Here is a 23,370-nt window from a genome sequence, read left to right on the forward strand (position 1 = left end):
ATCAAGCTACTTAAGGTGTTAAAAAGGTTCTTGTCATGCATTTGGGGCTAGGCCAGGCCTCCTCAGGGGAAGAACGTTACTTCCCGACGTAAGCGCCCTTTTTTAACGTGGTTTTGTCCACATGTCACCACCTCATCATTCTTCTCCATCACCTCATCCTTCATCTTCATCGCCACATCCTTAATCTCCATCATCTTACTGTTCTAAAACCTCTCGATACACAACGTTTCTGCTAAACACCTTATCGCTGTGCTCAATCAGTCTTCCTTGAAGGGCAGTATTCATAACCTGCACTTTTACATCACTGCTTCTCCGTACTCGTGAAAATGCGACATACAATTGTCCATGACCAAACACAGGCTCTGGTAAATAAATACCCACACGGTCAAGAGTTTGAGCCCTCAACTCGTAAATTTAGCCTTTACTACCCCTCCTACAGGGGGAAGGGGGATTATGGAAGTTAACTGACTTAACTATTATAATTTTTTTGTCAAATAATGTCAGTATACCAAATTCCAGGTCAATTGGATGAGCCCTTTCTGAGAAAATAGTTTTTTCCACACACACACACTAACTAACACACGCCGCTAGGCTTATATATATTAGATATGACTCATAATGCATGGACATACATTCAGATATGTAAGTTGTTATTCACATTTTATACACATTAAACATAATAATTTATTTATTTGCAGAAAATGTGCATCTTCTATTTGCTGTTTAACATGGTTTTGTGGGAGGTGCCAATACTGAATTGCTTGTGTGATGCAGTTCATGAGCAGCACTGTGGCTTAGTGGTTAGCACTTCTGCCTCACTGGGGTCATGAGTTGAATTTCCGACCATGGCCTTATCTGTGTGGAGTTTGTATTCTCCTCGTGTTTGTGTGAGTTTCCACTGGGTGCTTTGGTTTCCTCCCACACTCCAAAAACATACTAGTAGGTTAATTGGCTGCTATCAAATTGACCCTAGTCTCTATGTGTGTGTCTGTGTGTGTATGTATGTTAGGAAATTTAGACTGTAAGCTCCAATTGGGCAGGAACTGATGTGAGTGAGTTCTCTGTACAGCGCTGCGGAATTAGTGGCGCTATATAAATAGTTGATGATGATGCCAGTGACTGCGAAGTATCCCGATTGTACTCTCTAATAAGAAATACTTGTGTTGAATATGCTTAGTCGCACATGCTACATATGACTTCACTTGTCTCAGCAAGCATCCAAGTGTAGTAAAAGATTTTGCAAAGACTTTGGCCTGTCGGAGGAGGACTTATTATTATTATTATTATTATTATTATTATAATTATTATTATCTTTGACTTATAAGGCACCACAAAGGGTCCGCAGCGCCGTACATTACATATACAGAAAACAGAACCAAGACACAACATGATACACAAATATATACAAACACAGGTGACAAGGTAAAGCAAATCAGATTATATCTGACAGATAGTGAAGGGGATAGTAGAAATCAGCAAGAAGAAGGCCGAAGATTAATAAAACAGGGCTAGCGAAGCAGGCCAAGAGGTACAGAGGGTGAAGGAACAGTAGAAGGAGCACACAAGGAAAGAGGGTCCTGCTCATGAGAGCTAACAACCTAAAGGGAAGGGGGAGACACATAAAGGGTGGTACTAACTAGGGGAGAGAGCCAGGACAAGAAAGTTAGGAGGACTGATAGACTTAAATAAAGAAATGAGTCTTAAGAGCACGGTTGAAGCCTTTGAGAGTAGATGCTAACCTGATGGAACGTGGAAGATCGTTCCACAGCAGGGGAGCAGCCCGGGCAAAGTCCTGAAGACGAGAGTGAGAGGAGGTGATCAGGGAAGTAGTGAGGCGGTGGGCAGAGCGGAGAGGGCAGGTAGGAGTGTAGGTAGAGATGAGATTGGAGATGTAGGGAGGGGAAGATTGACTAAGAGCTTTAAAGGTGAGGAGTTTAAATTAAATTCTGTAGGGTATGGGGAGCCAATGTAGTGACTGTTGGAGGGAGACTGCAGAGATAGAGCGGCGGGAGAGAAAAATGAGGCGGGCAGCAGCATTGAGGATAGACTTAAGAGGGTCAAGGCGAGAATCAGATAGGCCAGAGAGAAGGTTACAGTAGTCAAGATGAGAGATAATAAGTGAGTGAACAAGGGTTTTCGTGGCTTCCGTGGTGAGAAAGGGATGTATCTTAGATATATTCCGAAGGTGAAAGTAACAGGATTTTGAGAGGGACAGAATGTGAGGCTTAAATGAGAGGGAGGAATCAAGGATGACCCCAAGGCATCAGACTTGGGGGACAGAAACGAGGGTAGTGTTATTAACAGAAATAGAGAGGCGGAGAGGTGGGAGAGTCCTGGCAGGGTGGAAAACTATAAGCTCTGTCTTGGAAATATTGAGTTTAAGGAAGCGTTGGGACATCCAAGATGAGATGGCTGCAACTACTCTATACAGTATTCACAGTTATTGGGCACTTAGATATCTGCCAAACCAAATGGGTTGGCATAACAAGATGGCGGCATTTGCGGACGAGCAGAAGTTTGCATTGGCTGATGGGAGGAATTGGGCATTGTGAAGGCATTCCTTGCTAAGTTTACTAGTGCGCCTTGTTTTCTGGAGTAGTGCAAAATCAAGATTTAATTTTGCAGTGCAAGATTATGGACTTGAGATAATGCACATTTTAGGGGCATTCCTTGCTATTTGGAAAGAGGGACAATCATTTCCACTCTGCAAAAGGACCTCATATTTGTACCATCTCATAACTGGTACAGATCTTGGGGTAAATGTATCAATGTCCGGATTCTTCAACTCCGGCGTGTTCAGCGTCTTCTGCGATTAAATTTAAAGCGGCGCTGCATTGTAAAGGGAAACTTCCCTTTACAATGCAGCGCCGCTTTAAATTTAATCGCCGAATACGCTGAACACGCCGGAGTTGAAGAATCCGGACATTGATACATTTACCCCCTGGTCTTATTTTATACATTTCATGGGATACATTTTCCAATTCTAGTTGCATTTAGCATGAAAAATGCATTTCTAGGTGCACTCTTGTGTTAATATAGACATAAATGAGGCTAAACTGAGCAGGCTTTTAGCAGAATAATAATTATAACACATTAGTTTTCAATGCTTATGTTTACCATCGTAAATGTGTATATAACTAGTATAATCAAAATATGAGCTACTGATTCATATTTTAATCAAAACCTTTAAACTTGCAACCTAATATTAAGGTTGCTTATTTTTTGTGAGGACCTACACTCACACTAAAGCATTAAATAGCACTGAAATGCAGTGAAAATCATGTACACTCATGTACATATTGTGCTATGTGCCGGCAGAGATCACTACAATCTACTTTCACTTAATACGATACTGAATTCTCAGCTTATAATAAGTGATGATTTGAGGCTGGACATTGTCACGAGTGTGTTTCCGGACTGTTCCAGAGGCACTTTGCTCCACATCGCTCGCAATTCTCCAACTAAAATCTGACAAAATGTTGGTTTCCTTTCCTAACCATTATAAATTAACCTAATCACATGTTAAATGTTTACTTTTTCTTTTATTCTAGTGAGACCTTGTGAGTTAAAGAGGATGGATAGTTTAAATAATTTAATCCATGCCAATCCAGTGCTTCTGTGTACTTTGGAAGGAAATGTAGAAGGCCTACAGTCCATCTTTGAAGATCCAGCTAATGTTCAACATGAGCGAGGCAGCAAACTGCTTTCAGAGGTAGATCTGCTGGGGAGGAACCCTCTTTTTTTAGCCTGTATTCTGGGTCACACTGAAGTTGTGAAGGAATTAGCTAAATATGGAGCAAACATTAATCAACAAACAGATCGAGGTAAATAATCTTTGTTTTTCTGTGAATATGTATCCATGTTAGATAGACATGTATGATGTACTTGGTTTTTTTTTACCTTCATCTTTTCTTAATTTGAGTTTTAATAAGGTCTGTTTAATTGAAATTTGCTGCTCAACAAGAGTATGCAATACATGTCAATCTACTTTGAATCCCTTAATGGTTATCTTTCGTTTACAAATAAATCAGGCAACCATTCTGTTGGATGGACTAGCTTTCCGCCACAAATTGCCTCATATCTTAGTGATGTCACTTGCTCTTAGTGAATGTTTACTGTGCATTCTCACCAATGCTAGTTCAGCCCATACAATGTCTACCTCCAATGTGTAGGCAATGGGTACATTTAAAAAAAAAAACAACAACTCACATGTCAAATGTAAATCTTACTGGTTTTAATAATGTTCTTAATTATCAAATGGCACTCAAAGATGAATGTATTGATTGAATCTCACTAGTGTTCCATCACTTTCCCGACACTCCACCTTTTCAAGGTCCCATTCCTCATCCATCTTTCAGCATAGTAGTAGAACAACAGTAAGGTGGTTTGGTGGTTGGCGCTTCTGCCTCGTGGCGCTGGGGTCATGGGTTCGGTTCCCGACTATCAAAATTTACCCTAGTGTGTGTGTGTGTGTGTGTGTGTGTGTTAGGAAATTTAGACTATAAGCTCCAATGGGGCAGGGACTGATGTGAGCTCTCTGTACAGCGCTGCGAAATTAGTGGCGCTATATAAATAGCTGATGATGATGATTAAGGGACAGCCAAACTAAACTACAAATAGCTCTTCCTCTTGCTATCCTATCATTGACAATGCCAGTACTCTTGTTCATATTATTAGATTGGGGACTTGGTCTAACATATGGACCTGAGACTATATTTGTGTTATTTTGTGTTTTTCTAGCAAAACATTCACTTTTATGACTAGCCATTTGTGCAACTGATGTAGAGCTCTTTTGCTGTCCATCTGTTTTCCTGTATCATAGGCGGCCTTATGTTTCGGCATTATAAGAAACCAAAGCTTGTTGTCATATATATGTACAGCATAAAATGATTGGGGGCTATTGGCATTTGACCTGTATTTATTTATTTATTTATTTAGAATCTCTGTAAAGCATAACCAATGACTAAATGTAATCACATTAAGAATAAGGGTAGCAGAGCAAATACATAAATAAGGAATTCCTACTGACAAGAGTTTAAAAAAAATACACATATTTTCCTATGTTCCAACCATTGATAGATGCTTGCGCACGCAACAGTTTTCTGAACTTTGATTAAATAAAATCTTTATCAGATCCTCATTGCAAAATTGTGTTGCTAAAATAACAAGTACTTGAGATTTTTATCATTTACAAAGATTGCTTAATTATCATTGTTAAAACACCCACATGCACCAATACAAGTGGTTACAATGGGTTGGGTCATAAAAATGGTCCAGTTTGAACGCTCATATGTCTAAAAGATATTTTGGATTAGATTTGGATTGTTTAGATCATTCAATGTGCCACACACAACATAATTGTAATATCCGTTTGAATAGGATCACTTGCAAATACAAATAGTATAACATAAAACATTATTTCCAGCCAAAATATAATCTTAATTGTGGGTGGAGCTCATTAAGTTTTAGTAGAATTCATAGTTCCCACCCAATATGGCAAGTCCCCCAAAGGCTCCAATAGTCCAGATAGATCCTCTTATTTGCTTTTAGGCAAATTAATGAAAAAGTTCATAGAGGAGGAACATCGTCCGCACTGCCTGTTTGAATCAAGCAAGTAGTAACAGGGTATGGTTAGACCATTGTAGCCTTTGGGGTACTTGCCTGATTGGGAGGAGTATTGCACACCAGGGAGGTAGAACCATGTTGTCTATACTAAATGACTGAACTCCAGCCACCATATGAATCATCCTGACTTTGTGAACCAGATTACGATGTATTGGATACTATATTATTAATATTAAGTTGTGTTGTTGAATATGTTAACTAAATGAATGTCTCTATAGCTTATATTTTAGAATATACCCAGTTGATTGAAAAATAGTGCAGGTTTTTTATGTTCTTGAATGTAATTTTAAAGGATGAAACAATATTAGACATTCTTGATTGTAAGACCACCTTCTGGCATACCATTAATGTTGACTTTCAGCCCACGATCTTGTCTGATGGTGAAAACTTTTCTGATGTTCTTAATTTTTTTTTTACACTAGTACAGTGGATCCCAAACTTTTTCAGGTCGAGCCACTCTTAGGGTCTCCATAATTTTTTCAAGGCACCCCTAAGCCAAAATAATTACCAAGTACTCCCCTGCCTTGCTTACCACTGACCCTGGTCACGGCACCCCTTTGAGATCGCTGCGACACCCCAGGGAGCCATGGCTCACTGTTTGGGAAACACTGCACTAGTATGTTTTCCCAGTGACTCAGCAAACCTTTGAACCCATTTTCTGCTAGGTGCTGACCTCTTGTGGTTTTGTTATGAACAGTGACAATATATGAGAAGTCTACAATATTTCCAGCCAAAACAAGACTAACAGAGTCCACTAGAATTTATATGGGTAGAAGATTCACATCTGTCACAGGGCGTAACTGAATGTGATTATAAGATGCTACTATTTAATATTCTTTAGTAAGTAGTTGTTATACTTCATAATCATTTTTGTTCTGTGTTATTTAAGCCCCTTTTTTGTTTGTGTTTTGTATGGGGGGGAGCATATTTAACTAGTATCAAGGCAATATTTGTACAGCCACAATGCCTGTTCTGTTATCGCCATCTCAATATGACGATAACAGATTGCAATAATTAAAAAAATGCTTCATTACTTGTTTAATACATTTCATTTATTTTTAACCTTTTTTTAAAAAATAGTTTCACACTAGTGGAACAAAAAGCCCAAATCTGGGCTTTCAATTCCACGGGGTATGGACAATTCAGTTCAAACATACACACGACTGCAAAGACTGAGTTTCGCTCAGCTGCCCCAGAGGTTAAATTGTGCCAATAATAAATATTTTATTACCATAATAAATTGCACAATATTTCTGCTCATATGCAGAGCTGTACACATCTTAAGATGTGTCCGCCTCTGCATTAGCAGCCTATGCACCTGATTTATCATAAGTCATCATCTCAGCAAGTATTTGCACCTGCTGTATACACCTCCTAACAGGCGAATATGCGTGTTTCGGCAGTTCTGCATGAGCCTCATTTGTGTAAACACTCCTTTACTGTACTCGGCTAACGTAAAAAAAGATAAATCATGTCAGACCTTTTTCCACCTTTAATTTGACCTTGTAAACAATAAAATTCATATAATAAAACAAATTTTTAAGAAAAATAAGTAAAAATAAAAAACCTACAAAACCTGAGTTGCATAGGGCTGTACACCCTTTCATAATGAGGCTCTAGCTTTGTTCAGAGTTAACCAATTATATTTAAAATCATGTTAAAATTAGCATATATTAGTTGTAGGAGAATCTCGCTGCCTTCACTAGGCTCCTTCACGGTACCTAGAGCCGCTTACTTTTGGGTAGCTGGTATAGCTCTGGCAGTGCCTCTGACTGGTTCCTCCTGACCGATTACTATGGATCAGGACTGCAGGGTAGCAGGAAGAATGTTGACACAGAGACACTGGGTTCAACACAGCACAGCCAGGGAACGGATTAGAATGTAAGCTCTTATCTGTTGGTCATAGAATACAGCATCAGGCAGTGATGTTTTATTGCTCAAGGATCCTGACAATGACCTTTCCACATTAGTTACTGGTACTAGTGATTATCCAGAAGTACAGATGGAATAATGCACCTAGAATACAAAATATATGCTCTTATACTGTGTCTGTCACACGTTAACAGGGGTAACCCAGCCTCCTTCCTAGCTGGCACCATAAAGTCTGAGATATTACATCAGATATTTAGCATATATATTCTCTAATCTTGGATTTAACAAAATTCACATCTGTGACTGGATCACTTGTAAATAACTTCTAATATAAATATATTTAAAGGAAATAGCGCAGGGCGCTTATTTATATAATTGCATTTATTTTTGATATTGTGTATATTTTGGTAAAGGAAATCTTTAATTTCTGAAACCAGGGGGAGAAAATTAGTTTTTTCTGTTTTAACCTTTCTAGAGGAAATGCCTTATTTCTGATGTATATATCTGATACAGTAAGCCTTTGTTTAGCCTTTTGTGTATATTGGTGTAAGGAAATGTCTTGTTTGGGGTTTACAACTTTTCTTGGGGAATTCTTTTCTTTGGAGGAAATGTGTATTCTGCAACTGTTGGAAGAAAAGACTCATGCTACTTAGACCTTTTGATGTGTGAGGGTCATAGGAAGATGTAATTAGACTTGCTGTCAGATGTCCACTGTGTCCAAATTAAGATGCAGGATATCACAGCAAGGTTTTAAGATATCACAGATTAGCATAAATATTGTTAGCTTCTCAATGCATGTAAATCTATGTTTTGTTAAACAGGTTACATCCTGATCTAAAAATAGCCTGTAAGGCTGTTTCGAAAATAGTATAAAAAGGGAGCCCTTGTAAACTGGAATGTATCATTCTGATGTTCCATCTGACCTGACCACTGATGTCTTTAATCAGTGGGACTGTCCTTGTCAGGACACTTGAGCAATAAACATCACTCTGCTTCAATACCCTGCTTGAAAACTTCTTCAATATTGCTGTAATCCTGTGACCTACAGATTAGACCCTAAATCCAATCCATCCTCCGGCTGTTTCTGAGGTTTGGACCCAGCTCTCCAGTAGCACCGCTCTGCCGCTACCCAACAGCTCTGGTCAGTGTGATAGGCCAGCACCCTGATCCATAGTAAGCGGTCAGGGGTACCAGCACAAGTGTACCAGCACGGGAGTACACTAGCAGTGACAGTTACCCAGAAGGAACATGGTTCTGGGCACCATAAAGGAGCCCAGTGGTGGCAGCAGGCTCCTCCTACTGCAGCAGGAGGGGCGTATTAGGAACAACTAAAGGGAACAGGGGCAAAGTAAGCCCAGCCAGTTCCCAGCAACAACAGACAGGGTGGCATAGGCGGTCCATCCTGTCACAACGTGTGATTTCCTAAATTACTTGCTAGTTACATTATTCATGTAGTTTGTCTATCTTTTTAACAAGACAGGATAAAAGATAACGACCCCCTGCTGTGAATTCAGGCTAAAAAAATGTTGGTCACTCACAGGTGAAAAAGGCTTAATTAGCTTGGGATTTCCTTTCTTCAGACAGTTGCAGAAACAAATTTACCCTAACATGGCATCAGTACATTTGCAATGATAAACATTGGCACACTGCACTAAGTGAAATAACTTTATACAAGAAGTTATTTCTAAGTGATCCAGCCACCACAGGACAATTTGAAAACTCATCAGGCAGGCTACCAAGAGGCCTATGGCAACATTAAAGGAGCTGCAGAAAAGTCTGTGAGGAACTGTCCACTCCCTGCATATGATAACAATCTCCAATATTCCAAACATGTCTGGTCTATGGGGTACGGTGGCAAGATAGAAGATGTATCTCACAAAAAAGAAATAGTTTGTCCAAAAAATACATGCAGTCACCCCAAACCATGTAAGAAAATGTCTCATGTTCTAATGAGACTAAAGTTTAACTTTCTGGCCTTAATTTTAAAAGATATGTTTGACACAAAACAACACAGCTCATCACCCAAAGAACACCATACCTACAGTCAAGTATGCTGGTTGCAGCATCATGCTTTGGGGCTACATTTTTTTCAGCTGGGAGAGGGGCTTTAGTCAGGACAGAGGACATAATTAATAACTTTAAATATTATTAAAAGTACATTTTTTACAACTTTCATTAGTACACGAGAAGGAATATTCTGTGTTATATCAGGCCTAATAATGTATGTGTTTTTCACTATAAAAATATTAGGACAGTGATTCAGTGGGACTGCTCATGGCTGCTTGGCTGCTAAGAATGATTGCACTGCAGCAAATCCGGCAGAGGGGGCACGCATCTTGCCAGCAGTCAAGGGGCCCATATGTACCGGTAAACAACTATAGCCTCTTTTGTCTTGTATTTATATCATGTCAAACTAGACACATGCCCAGGGCATTATATGGGGTGTTTAATTTTAAATATTTTTCTTTTTTTTTTTAAAAAAGCTTTTATTTATACATTTTGGCACACAATAAACAGATATACGGCAGTATCGCAAGAGGGCAGAACCACGTTACATTGTGAATTGGAATCTAATGTATCAAGAACAAGTCCACTTGGGGCGGTTACAAAGCATAAGCAGAATATTTTTGCATCAATAAATCAATGAAGAACCTTAAATAGATGCTGAGGAGTGTGGTGTATACAATAGTGAAGACAGGGGTAAGATGGGAAAGAGGAGAGGTGGATGTGGGAGGGGTGATGAAGGAGGGGGAGTTGGAGACTAGGTCTGGGACCCCCGCCGGCCAAGGGGCAGACCAAATAGAGCAGTATGCGGCAATCAACCTATACAGAACTGTTCACAGGAAGAGGGCTGAAATATTTAGACTTTGATCAGGTGGCGGATTGGGACCTGAGAGACCATTGTAGATGAACCAATCACCCCAAATTTGGGAGAATTTATGGGTTTTCTTATTAAGGTACGCATAAATTTTTCCCATGGATGCTAAATACCAGATTTTATTGAGAAGTTGTCTGGAAGGAGGGTTTGGAATTTTACAGTGTTTCACGTCCAGGCATCTGGCCCCATTGAGGATCTGAACAGACAGTTTCTCTGAATATTTATCTAGGGCCTCGATAGGGGAGCCATGTAGAAAGGACCATGGGCACTTTGAGACTTGGATGGTAGTGGTGGCGCTAATCAAAGCCGCTACATCATCCAAGAAGGAGGCTATTACCGGGCAAGACCACCAGATGTGGATGAAGGACCCCTGTTCCCCACAGCCCCTCCAACATAAGTCGGAAGTCGACCCTTAGATTTTCTTCAGCCGGTTAGGAACCAGGTACCAGTCGTAATAGATTTTGTAGGCGTTTTTTCTTAACAAGGGATGAGATAGAAGTCTTAGAGCCCCTCTCTCTAATTGTCTCCCATGTGTCCTCATCTATCCAGGTTAGCCTCCTATCAGACTACATGGATAGGGGTGTTGGGTTGTTTGGAGGAGGTGAGAAGATTATATAAAGTGGAAATAATTCCCCTTTGCAAAGGTGATTGGACATATAAAGACTCCAGGGGAGTGAGGGGTCTCGCTATATCAGACCCTAGGAAGGGAGTCGACATAGTGTCTCACTTGAAGGTAAGCAAACAGGCTAATAGTAAGGAAGTCAAATTTCTCTTGTAGCAGCGATATTGAGATACATTGGTCTGCAGTTAAAACATCTCTCCCCATCCTGATACCCTTCTCCTGCCATATCTTAAATCGAGAAGGACATTGCCCTTGGGGTAAAGGCGAGATTGTCCCAGAGAGGCATTATAGGGGAGTGGGTTGATGTGGTTTCAAAATGAAGCTTGCAGTAGTTCCATATCTGACAAGTGAAGACGGCAACTGGATGAGATTGCAAAGAGAGAGATCTATCGCCCATTGCAACTGACAATGTTAAGCTCAGGGACGGCATACAGCAGCAGGAGGACTCCAAATCAATCCACCTAGGGCCTTGGCTTTTTATAAACCATGCCACCACTTAACCCAGGTGAGTAGCAGTTTAGTACAAGCGGATGTCCGGAAAGCCCTTGCCACCGTTAACAGTTGCCCTTCGCAGAGTGGAAAAACTAGTGTGTGGGGTTTGTGCTGCCATACAAACTGAAAAAAACAACAATATAGTTGGATGAGGGTGGACCTGGGCACCTGCACCAGCAGAGTCTGGAAGAGATAAAGCATGTGTGGCAGGATATTCATTTTAAAGGCGACTATCCTACCCATCCAGGAGATGATAAGTTTTTGCCACCTGAGCAGATCTGTCTTAATTCTTTTGATTATGGCGAGGAAATTTTCCGCATACAATGAGTCATAATGGGAGGTAATAAACACACCAAGGTATTTTAGCTTAGACTGTTGCCAGGAGAAGCTGAAATTACTTTTAAGGAGACCCATGGTGGAGGGAGGCATGTGGTGAATGAGGGATTCCGTTTTGGAAAGGTTTATCTTATAACCTGAGGTGGAACCATAAACAGAGAGGGTGGCAAACAGATTCAGCAATGAGATATGGGGGGAGGTTAACGTGAGGAGGATGTCATCTGCGAATAGGCTAAGTTTATATTCATCAGAGCCAACAGTAACGCCTTTGATATCTGGGGAGGAGCGAAATTTGTCCGTCAGGGGCTCAATCACAAGGGCAAAAATCAGGGGAGCGAGACGGCACCCCTGATGAGTGCCATTAGTGATCGAGATTGGGGAAGATAGCACCCCATTTACTGAAACCCCAGCATAGGGGTTAGAATATAACTCCTGAATACCTTGAAGAAAGGTGTCATCAAACCCAAATTTCTGAAGAGTTTCCAGCATAAAGGACCAGTTAATTTGGTGAAAGGCCTTCTCTGCATCCAGAGAGAGCGCTATGGCCAGGGTCTTAGTAGAGTTGATACAATGAATGAGGCTAACTGTTCTTCTGGACAGCTCAGAATAAAACCCACTTGATCCTTGTGGACCAGGTGTGGCAGCATGGTATTAAGGAGGTCAGCAAGAGCCTTCACATAGATCTTGATGTCTGTGTTCAAAAGTGAAATGAGCTTATAAAGAGCACAGTCTGAAGAGTCTTTGCCCTCCTTCAGAATAACAATAATACGGGCCTAGAGGTCTTCTTTTGAAAAGGAACCTCTTTTTAATACACTATTGAACATGTCAACAAGATAAGGCGAAAGAATCTTACTGAATGTCTTATAACACATAGCCGTGAAACCATCAGGGTCCAGTGCCTTGTTCAATTCCATGTTTTTGATGACACCAGATATTTCCTGAATTGTAAAATCCACCCCTAATTGTTCAGTTGCGACTGGCAGTAGTCTGGGGAGAGGACACTGGGAAAGAAAATGTTTGGAGACCTCTACTGAAGGTACAGAGGGACTGTTAGATTGTGAAATATTATATAGTTTGTTGTAGAAGCCTCTAAACTCCTCTGCTAAGTTGTTGGGATCTTGAGTGAACCTTGCCCGAGTGGGATTTAATACGGAGTACATTGCTCCGGGAGAGTTTAGAACGTAGCCTAGACGCTAGCAGTCTGTCCACCTTATAGCCTTTTTCATAAAAAGTTCAGTTCAGGCATTTGAGAGAATTTTCTGCTCGCGTAGAAAGTAAAAGATTTAATTCTCCTCTCGCTGTCACTAGTTTAGCATAGTCCTCTGGCAAGCCTGAAGTCCTCATCTTTTTAGCGTATGCAGCTGATCTGATCAAGCTGCCACAAATCACTGCTTTGTGGGCATCCCAGAGGAGCATGGGTAGGACGGAGGGATCAACGTTATTCTTGTAGTAGTCACAGATTTCTGTGTCTATTTGCGGTTTAAGCTGTGGGTTGAGGAGGGTTTTATCATTTAAGCTTTAGGTAATTTGTTTCCGCCCCAACCTGGTGTCCCACAACATCCACCGTAGCTGAGCCATAGTCTGGCCATGTACTGGGGAGAAGTATATGTTGAGCTAGGTCAGTGCACAGGAAGACCATGTCCAACCATGTTTGCACTCCATGGACCAGTGAATTTAAAGGTAAATTTTTTGTGGTGTGCTTCCTAACTCGTCATGTATCAAACAAGAGGTGTTGGGAGAAGAGAGATTTCAAGGCCTTAGAGTTGGTACCAGTAACCTGACGGGTCGATTGCGGGGGTGGTTGATCTATCCAGGTGGTTGTCTATAGAGGCATTAAAGTCACCCGCCAAAAGTACTCTGCCCACCCGGTGCAGGGATAAGAGGCCACCTGTGGAATGGAAGAATTGGGCTTGGTTGGTATTGGGAGCATAGACATTGAAGAATATGTAGGGAATGTTGTTCAGGTCACCTGTCAGAAGGTGATAATGCCCCTCTGGGTCCATAATCTCCTTAGAGATTGTGAATGTAAGATGCCTAGCTGTAAGAATGGCGACTCCCTTATTCTTATGGGTTGGGTAACGCGCATGGTATTTAGATTTAAGTTAAGAGTGATGAGAACCAGAAAAGTGAGTCTCTTGTAAGAACACTATGGTCGCCCTTCATCTGTCTGAGACTATGAAACAAAGTGGACCTCTTCTGAGGGCAGTTCAGCCGCTTCACGTTTAGCATTACAATTTTAATAGCCATGGGGAATGGGCCGCTAGAGCAGGAAGAGGAAAATGAAAAGGAACTGGACCACTGGGAGCCCAGACTGATGGTCTCTAGTGTAGGGGTGAGGCTGGGAAGGGTAGGATGGGACTGGGAAAAAGGGGCTAGGGTCACGTAAATGAGAAGCTCAAGAAATCAAACCCAGGGAAAGAGACGGCCTAAAAACCGAAGTTGTCCAAAACTGGTCCTAAAGACCAGAGGGGGGTGGTGTGGCTCTGGCATCGCCAATTAGGGTAGTGTAGGATGCGAAGCTCGGAGGTCCATAGTGGGTGGTAGGACTAATGTGCAAACTAACATATAATATGATGTTGGAACATCAAGGCAATGTATAACATCACAAAAAATAACAAACCCAAACTAGAGAAAACATGGTGTGTATTGCAAACATGAAAACAGAAAAAAATAGCAGACTTATCTACAGATGAGTAAACAGAGACCACATGTGGAGTAATTCCTAGAGAGCTTGGAGCCCCAAAAGAGAAAATGTAGCTTCAGGCAGTCGTGGGAATGAGATGTTGAGATCTGAGACGATCAAGAAACCTGCAGAGGTTAAAGAAGAGGTAGAAACACACACAAACTAGAACATTTCGAACATTAAAGTCCAGGAGGTAAATGTATCAAGCTGCGAGTTTCCGGCGGGTTTAAAAAGTACTATCATTTAACAATGAACTAGTAACTTATTTTTGTAGAATGTACTAAATAAATGATAACTAGAATCTGATTGGTTGCTATAGGCAACATCTCTACTTTTCAAACCCACAGCTTGATACATTTACCCCCAGGAATCATGAAAACTTGAAGGCACTTATGTTGGAAGTAACAGGAAGCCTGAAGCGGGTTAAATAAGGCCCAGGCAGATCCATCAGCATCTCTTCAGGTGACAGAGGAATTGGCCTCTGTGGTTTTGGCAGAATGCCACGCTTGTCTCGGAGCTCTTTTTGGTAGAGGGCTAGCATCATGCTCAGGGGAAGTGAGGCAGGCAATGGGAGATTCAGTTTCTGAACCAAGAGCAAGCCTCTTCCAGGGACTTAGCAGACAGCATTTTACTCTCTCTCTGGACCTGTAGAGCAAAAGGGAATACCCATATATATTATGTTATGATCTCTGAGAGCTTGAGTCATCTCACTCTGCTTGAGCAGAGTGGAATGGGCCAGGTCTTGGAATAACAGGAGTTTAACCCCATTTATTGAGATCTCAGGTAGCTTTCTAGCCTCACAGAGAATTAGTTTTTTGCCTTATAATAGTGTCTTGAGACCGCTCCAGTGTATCGACTCGATTGCCTATATCAGCAATTTCTAAGGAGAGATTGGACATGGCTTTGGACACCTCAGGCCTGATTCATTAAGGAAAGTAAAGCAATAAAAATTAGTAAGTTTGAACGTTGGCAAAACCATGTTGCATTAGAGGGGGGGGGTAAATTTAAATTGTGGGGACAGATTTATAGTTGGGTAAGGCATGTCATAGATCAACTTTTAGTGTCAGTGTAAAAATAAAGCTATCAAGTATTTGTGTGTTACATGAAAAAACAGCCAGTATTTTCCTTATGCATAAATAATAAACTAATTTGCACCCCTTGCAATGTAACATGGTTTTGCCAAGGTTCAAAGTTGCTAAATTTTTTGCTTTACTTTCCTTAGAGAATCAGGCCCCTCGTCTTTAATAATGTGTTTAATGTTCTCATTTCAGAGAGGGGAGTGGCAATTTCTGCCCTTGGTGGAGAGGAGCAGATGAGGCTGGGGAGAGTAACAAGACCCCCGATGGAAGGGTGCACGCAGATTGTACAGACAGGGTATAATAGGCTGGTAGAGTAGATTAGTATTGGAGCTCCTTCTCGTGATGATCTGTAGGACCATCTAATCTGCACCACCAATGTAGATAAGTGTCCCAATATTACAGTATATAAAGTTACCTTCAAAACTGTGTAGCTGAGAAACGATGAGCTGCAGTTTCAGAGCTGGCCACATGAGGGCAGTAATTCCACAATCACTGTTGTGTTGTAGCAAACTTTGATTTGCATGAAGTTACAATAACGGGCCAGCTGATATCATGCAGACAGTTAAGTACAAGTGAGAGGTACAGGTGGATCTGTACTCACTGTGACCCAAAGAATGCTAGTGCCAAGATGTCGACTGGCAGCTGCTATGGGAGGCCCAGGAATACTGACCGGTTGGCTGAAATAGCAGCTGATGCAATGCAGCCCATGCAACTGCGATGTCACTGCAAAGATAGTCAGCACTTTTCTTGAGCTGTGCGATGTAGGGCAGCCAGGTAGCAGTGGTTCTGCTGTGTGGGTAGGTGTCCCCATGTTGTTTAGGTAGGGAGTAGTAGAGGGGTCCCTCAGTCAGGCACAGAGATGGAGTGTGCCACTGGCATGTGACAGGAAAACAGGTCTCTCTAATGTATATCGGCTCCTAGGAGGAAGATGCACAGAAAGTTTTTCAGGAACCTCCGGAATATAACAGGGGGAGTGATAAGTTCCACTGTTTAGCAGGCTTCTAGGAATGTCAGGGAGCAGAGCTCACAGAAGATGCGACCAACATGTATGGAGTTATTGAGTTCATGCCACGCCCATCAGAGAGTGTTTTAAGCTCCTACTACCACATGTTAAGTCCTGAAAAAACACGATTAGCTGGTTCTAGGAGTCTTATCCTAAATTTCTTGACATCTGGCCTCACAGGAAACAAACGTTAACAAACTTTTCTTCTTTTCTTATGACCTGGTTGTGTGTATGCGCATGTGGGTGTATGTATGCTGGAGAAAACCTGGCCCATATGCTATAAGTGTACAGCTTGATGCATCTTGTAATGAGTGTGCCTTAACATTTGGGCATAAATTCAATATATTTATGGTCCGCTTTTTTCAGCGTAAATTATGACCAACTTGAGTGCAACTCATCAGGCCCTACATCTGCAATAAATACCCAGATAAACCTTATGTCCTCTGTCATGATTATGGCCTATTCAGGCATTAGGATATTAATGTGGTCACGATGCCACCCAAAGATATGATTTGGTTTAGCTAATATGTGAAATCACTGTAAGTAAACATGGTGTCCTCAGCACTGCATAGTCAACAATAAATAAACCCAACAATATACAGATATGTAAGAGGCACGAGAAACAGTAAAAATCTAAATACAAGCAGATTCAGTAGAGAAATCAACTATATTAAAAGACACAACTAGAACAAAGGAACCCTTACAAAGAGGACTAGAAGAAAGGTGGTAGAAAGGGCCAAACTTGTGAGAGTTAATATTCAAGAAAGGTAGGAAAGTAAATGGAGGGAAGCGATAGGAGGAAGTAGGTGGATCGAGAGGAGGGTTAGGGAAGGTTAGGCAAGAGTGAAAAGTTTTGAGGGAGCTCTTGAAAGATTTGAGGTCTGATGAGACAGGACAGGGAGTTCCAAAGGTGATAGAGCACGGTGGGCAAAGTGCTGAAGGCCAGAGTGTGAGGTAGTGATAGACGAGGGGGAGAGGCAAAGATCATTGACAGAATATAGTGGGCGAGCAGGGGAGTATTTTTTGACAAGGTCGGAGATATAGAAGGAGGATGTATTAAAGAGTGCCTTTTATGTGAGGGTAAGCAACTTGAATTATAGTACATGCCCTTGTGTTTCAAACTCCCATTGTCCTATAGATTGTAAGCTTGTAAGCAGGGTTCTCTTACCTCTCTCTCTCTATGTATTACCCAGTATTGTTTTATTAATGCTTGTTCCCAGTTGTAAAGCGCTATGGAATCTGCTGGCGCTATATAAATAAATGTTGATGATGATGATGAATTGTATTCTAGAGGAAATGGGGAGCCAGTGGAGGGCTTTGCAGAGAGGCACAGCAGAAGAGGAACAGCAGGAGAGGAAGATTAGTTGTACCACATTCAGAACAGTTTGCAGGGGGGCACACGTTTGATAGGCAGGCCAGAGAAGAGAAGATTGCAGTAGTTAAGATGGGAAATGACAAGAGCATGAATGATGGTCTTGGTGACATCCAGGGAGAGGAAAGGGCAAATCTTGGCAATGTTCCGAAGATGGAGACAACAGGATTGCGCAAGGGACTGGATGCGTGGAGTGAAGTTAAGGGCAAAGTCAATGATGACCCCCAAAAAGTGCGCCTAGGGAACAAGTGAAAGGGCGACCTTGTCAACCATAAGGGAGATAGGAAGAGGGGATGTGATGTATCAGATATGGTGGCTGATAGTAGTGCTGAAGCTTGCGACATTTATATAGAAAGCATAATACATTAAAGCATCGCAATGTATCTCCCCAATGAAACAATATAACGTTGTCATGTTTCCTGTGCATATGTGCAGAAAATCATATGCGTTTAGTGGACTTATTTTCAAATCTCTGCAAAGTTCTAGAAAAAAGTTATATTTATAGAACTCATTATTTGAAGTGTTTTTGAATAAAAGGCAATAAAACAGTTATAGAATCACACCTTATACCCTGATGTCACCAAGATATGTTGGTTTGGGTGAAAAAGAAAATGTTTTAAAAAGTGCTGAAATGGATTTAGAAATTGTCAGATCTGGAGGCTCAGTCTTTCTACTAGTGAATTGTCCATACCTTCTAGCCTTCCACATAAAGCAGATTACATGACCTTGTGACCTGGTTTTATTCCTGTTTCATTGTATGAAAACTGTTTTGCATTCAGTAATCATTAAGACTTTTTTTCATTTTAAACTGCATTTAATAACATACTTTTTTGTGTTCTTAAGTAATTCACATGCCAGATAAGCTTGGTTTTTATAGAGCTCGGAATTGTTTGGTTTACAGTAAATTAGGTAGTGATTCCAGATTGGGATCAGTCAAGAGAGTAACTAAAGACTACCTAAGAGTGTCAGCTCTTAGAACTAAATCTTAACGTTGGCAGAAATGGGTGTTTAATACTGGGTGTGAGATAAAATTTTGGGGAATTTTAATTCATAGCAGGTGGATTTGTTTTAATTAACCCTTTCACACCCATATGTCACGCATGCCCGGATGGGTCTTACTATGCGCCATTGAGGAAATCTAGATGGTTATTTGATAAATACTGAACTTACCTGGGAGGAGATTATCAACGGTGCCATAAAGCAAATCTAGTTTTTTATAATGGTAACTGCTTGTTACAGTCCCTATAATTTTGAGAGGCATCTTATATCTGGAAATAGCTTTATTAGATCATCTTCTGTTATGTAGTACCTTACGCATTTGTTTACTTGATTATTTTATTTAGAAAATTTGTTGTGGGCATGTGCAGGATAGGGTACCAAGAGTGTCATTAATCCGTGCCCTTGAAAGTATCTTACTATTTATATTGAAGCATTATAGGGGGAAGCATTGCTACAGTGCAGATTATTTAAAGTGAACACTGATATAATTAAAGATTTATGCAAAGATAGACAAGAGGGGAAACATTGGAATATTAATCACAACAGTTAAAATGGAAGCACCAAATTCTTCTTAGTGTGGTTCTTACTAGAGATGCTCAGGCTCGGTTCCCTGAGAACTGAGCACACCTGAACTTAGCAGATCCGAGTCTTTCGCACACCCTCGGGATTAAAAATGAGGCAAAATGTCATTGTTACGTCGTCGGATCTCGCAAGTTTTGGACTCCCTAAGTACCACCCTCCACGGCGATCCCCCACCATTTCACAGAGGGACACAGAAGGGGTAGCACGGTTCTTGACAGTCTCTAATGCAGTTGGGCAGCATCATAGCTAGAAAAGAAAGAGGAGGGTTAGCAGTGTTCTTCAAAGTCTCCAGTGACATTCAGGAGCGCTCCATTGCTAATTGTCATTGCTAAAATATAAATAATAGGACTGGCAGGCTCTCTCTTCTAAATCTACAGTCACATTGTACTGTGTTATATAGCTCACACACCAACAGGACAGCTCCATTGATAATTGTCATTGCTGAAATAGAAATAATAGGGCTGGCAGTCTTGTACTAAATCTGCAGTCACATTGTACTGTGTTATCTAGCTTAACACATCAACAGGATAGCTCCATTGCTAATTGTCATTGCTGAAATATAAATAATAGAGTCGGCAGTGTTCTTCAAATTCTGCAATTACATTGTACTGTGCCATAGCTCACCCAGAAATAGGAGAGGTGGCAGGGTTCAGTGCTGAAACAGAAATTGTAATAATAGGGCTGTCAGTGTTCTTAAAAGTCTCCAGTGACATTCTACTGTGTCATAGCTGATACAGAAACAAGAGGGGTTACATTGTCCTTGTCACTCTCCAGTCTTCAGTCATGTTGTTCTTTTCACTCTCCAGTCTCAGTCATGATGATACTAATCCCTCTACCTCATTTGCTAAAGCCTATATTCAAGTCCATAGCGGTTTTAAGTCGGGGAAACAAAAATGTAAATAAAAAGCTTGTACCTTTTTAAAGAAAAAAAAACCTCTCTAATAAAGGTGAAAGTTTACTGTAGAAAAACATAAAATTGCCAATATGCAGTTCTACCCAAAATATTACCAAGCATACCAGCATCAGCTATCTCCCTTCTCTCAGCTAGATCTCAGCACCTGTAATCTACTGTCATCATATTCACCCTCATCAGTGTGTACATTATCCTCAAACAATATTAATTCTTCCCCACTGGAATCCACCATCACAAAAGTCTGTGTACTTTGATGTAATTGCTGGTAATGGCCTTCCTCATGGAATTTGTAGTTCATTTTACGGAAGAGCTGTCACGATTTTTGGGCAATTCTTTTAGAGCAGACCAAATGTCAAAATGTTGTGCAGATTCATCTGCATCACCACTGGGTGTCTTGGGAAAGCTAAGTTTTTTCCTAGCAGCAATTTCCAAAGAAACTGAAGAAGGAGACGGCAATGTGTCATGTATCACTTGAGCTCTGTCAGCTTGCTGACCAGGAGCTCATTGCATCTCTTGAGATCTGGGTCAGTTGGAAAGAAAGAGAAGACATAGCTCTTAAACGAAGGCTCAAGCACAGTTGCCAAAATGTAATAATCCGATTTCAAGATGTTGATAACTCTTGGATCCTTACAAAGCGAATAAAGTACTTAATCTACAATTCCACCATAATTAGCGGAATTGCTTTGTTTCATTTCCTCCTTCAATTTCTCTAGCTACTTTTCAAAAAGTCTAACTAGGTGAATTACTTGACTCAAGCTAACAGTGTCTGCACTCTCTTCACAGGTGACTACTGTGAGTGATTTTACCACCTTGCACAACACGGAAAGTATTCTCCACTCCGCTGTACTAAAGTACATTCCCCCTAAATTCTATTCTTCTTGTAGCTGCTGCATTCTCCTACATGCTGTTGCAGAATGCCGAAAAATTACCCTAAATTCTTTGGCACACAGACAGCATCTCCTGCAACTCATTGTCATGTTTTAAAAAGTTCTGTACCACTAAGTTGATTGTGTGAGCAAGACAGGGAATGTGATGGAATTCCCCCCGCTGTAATGCTCTAACAATATTGGTGGCGTTATCAGAAATCACATATCCTCAGGAGAGTCCAATCAGGATAAGCCATGTTGCAATGACATCCTTTAATTTTTCAAACAGGTTGTCAGCGGTATTACCTCTGACCTGCGCTTTGTCTCATCTCTGATAACCACCTCTCCCACCTACAAGACTTCTCCCGTGCTGCTCCCCACTTATGGATTTCCCTACCACACTCAATCAGACTTTCCCACAGTGTTCAAATCTTTAGATGCTCTTTGAAAACCCATCTCTTTTTTAGAGGTGAAGTTATCCTCGATAACACTATTCACACTAATGCACCTTCACAACTATCCCAATCTCCACTCTGAGCCACACTCGCTCCTCTTGTTTCAGCTGTGCCCTCTTCTCTTTAGAATGTAAGCTCTCTAATGAGCAGGGTCCTCCATACCCTTTGTTTTACTGTCTCCATTCATTTTGTCTGCCTTGTCTGTTCTTGTTTTACGTATATGTCCTGTTTTATGTATCTCTTTGTCTTCCCTACTGTACGGCACTATGGAGCACTGTGGCATCTTACAAATCTACGAAAATTATAATAATAATATCTACACCCCCAACATCTTCATCATAAATGTAGATCAAGACCACAGATTACACCCTTGTACCTGCTTTTCACGGAAATTGTCATCTGCTGAGAGTAATTATGACGTGGGCAATTGTGAGCGCTTAGCTATAAAATGGGCATTTGAAGAATGGCGTCACTGGCTAGAAGGAGCTGTTCATGTTATTTCTGTCTTTCGGATCATAAAAATGTGCTATTTATTGAATCTGCCAAATGCCTAATTTCCAGACAAGCACACTGGGCATTGTTTTTCACCCACTTCAAGTGTATTTCCTACAGACCTGGCTCCAAAAATATTAAAGCGGACGCTCTCTCCCAAAGTTTTATTTCCTCTCATGCTTCACCCACTGTTCCGCTCCCTATTATTCCTCCAGCTTCTATCCATGCAGGTTTGACCCAGGATCTAGGGGCTGCTCTCCGCCAGTTCCAAAGAATTGCTCCTCCAGAGACTCCTTTGGGCAAGTTGTTTGTACCAGTCCATCTCAGGAAGGCCATATTGTCTGAAACCCATGAAAATCAAATAGTGGGACATCCAGGCATTTTTAAGACCACTGAAGTTCTCTCTCGTACTATTTGGTGGCCCACCTTGTCCTCTGATGTTAGAGATTTCATTCTCTCCTTTAAGGATTGTGCCAGTAGCAAGTCTGCCAGAAGCTACCTGTCGGGTCAACTTATGCCTTTGTCTGCTCCAACTAAACCTTGGTCAAATCTTTCAATGGACTTCATAGTTGATCTACCCTGGTCATCCGGTTACAGTACAATTTGGGTGGTGGTAGATCGATTTAGCAAAATGGCCCACTTCATTCCTTTGGCAGGGCTACCGAATGCTCAAACCCTGGCATAATTTTTCATCCACCATGTCTTCTGTCGCCACGGTTTGCCTGAAGATATTGTGTCTCACCATGGTTCTCAATTCATTGCACAATTTTGGAGATCTTTCTGCACACACCTGGGCATCAACATCAGTCTATCATCTGCCTATCATTCACAGACAAAAAGAGTTAATCAGTCTCTAGAACAATTTCTTCAATTATATGTCTCCAAATTTCATAACAACTGGTCTTCTCTACTTCCGTGGGCCGAATTCGCCTACAATAACTGCCATTCTTCCACCGCATATGTTCATTCTTTTGCAATTTTGGCTTCCATTCAAGGGCTAATTCTCTTTCCTGAATCAACTCGTCTGGTCCTCCTGTTATACGTTCAACAGTCTCTCGCCTTAGAAATATTTGGAAGAAGGTCCACGCTGCCTTGCTCCAG

The 23,370-nt window shown here is 41.2% G+C and overlaps 1 protein-coding gene across 1 annotated transcript in view; it reads left to right on the forward strand.

Moving 5' to 3' along the window:
- Nucleotides 1–23,370, forward strand: part of ANKRD45 (ankyrin repeat domain 45) — a 66,694-nt gene that overhangs the window by 870 nt on the left and 42,454 nt on the right. The window contains exon 2 of the mRNA XM_075182444.1: nucleotides 3,552–3,824. Coding sequence (XP_075038545.1) covers nucleotides 3,575–3,824 — 250 coding nt within the window. The 5' untranslated portion in view covers nucleotides 3,552–3,574. The remainder of the gene's footprint in view (nucleotides 1–3,551; nucleotides 3,825–23,370) is intronic.

Source organism: Mixophyes fleayi, chromosome 8, assembly GCF_038048845.1.
Source record: "Mixophyes fleayi isolate aMixFle1 chromosome 8, aMixFle1.hap1, whole genome shotgun sequence".
NCBI lineage: Eukaryota > Metazoa > Chordata > Amphibia > Anura > Limnodynastidae > Mixophyes > Mixophyes fleayi.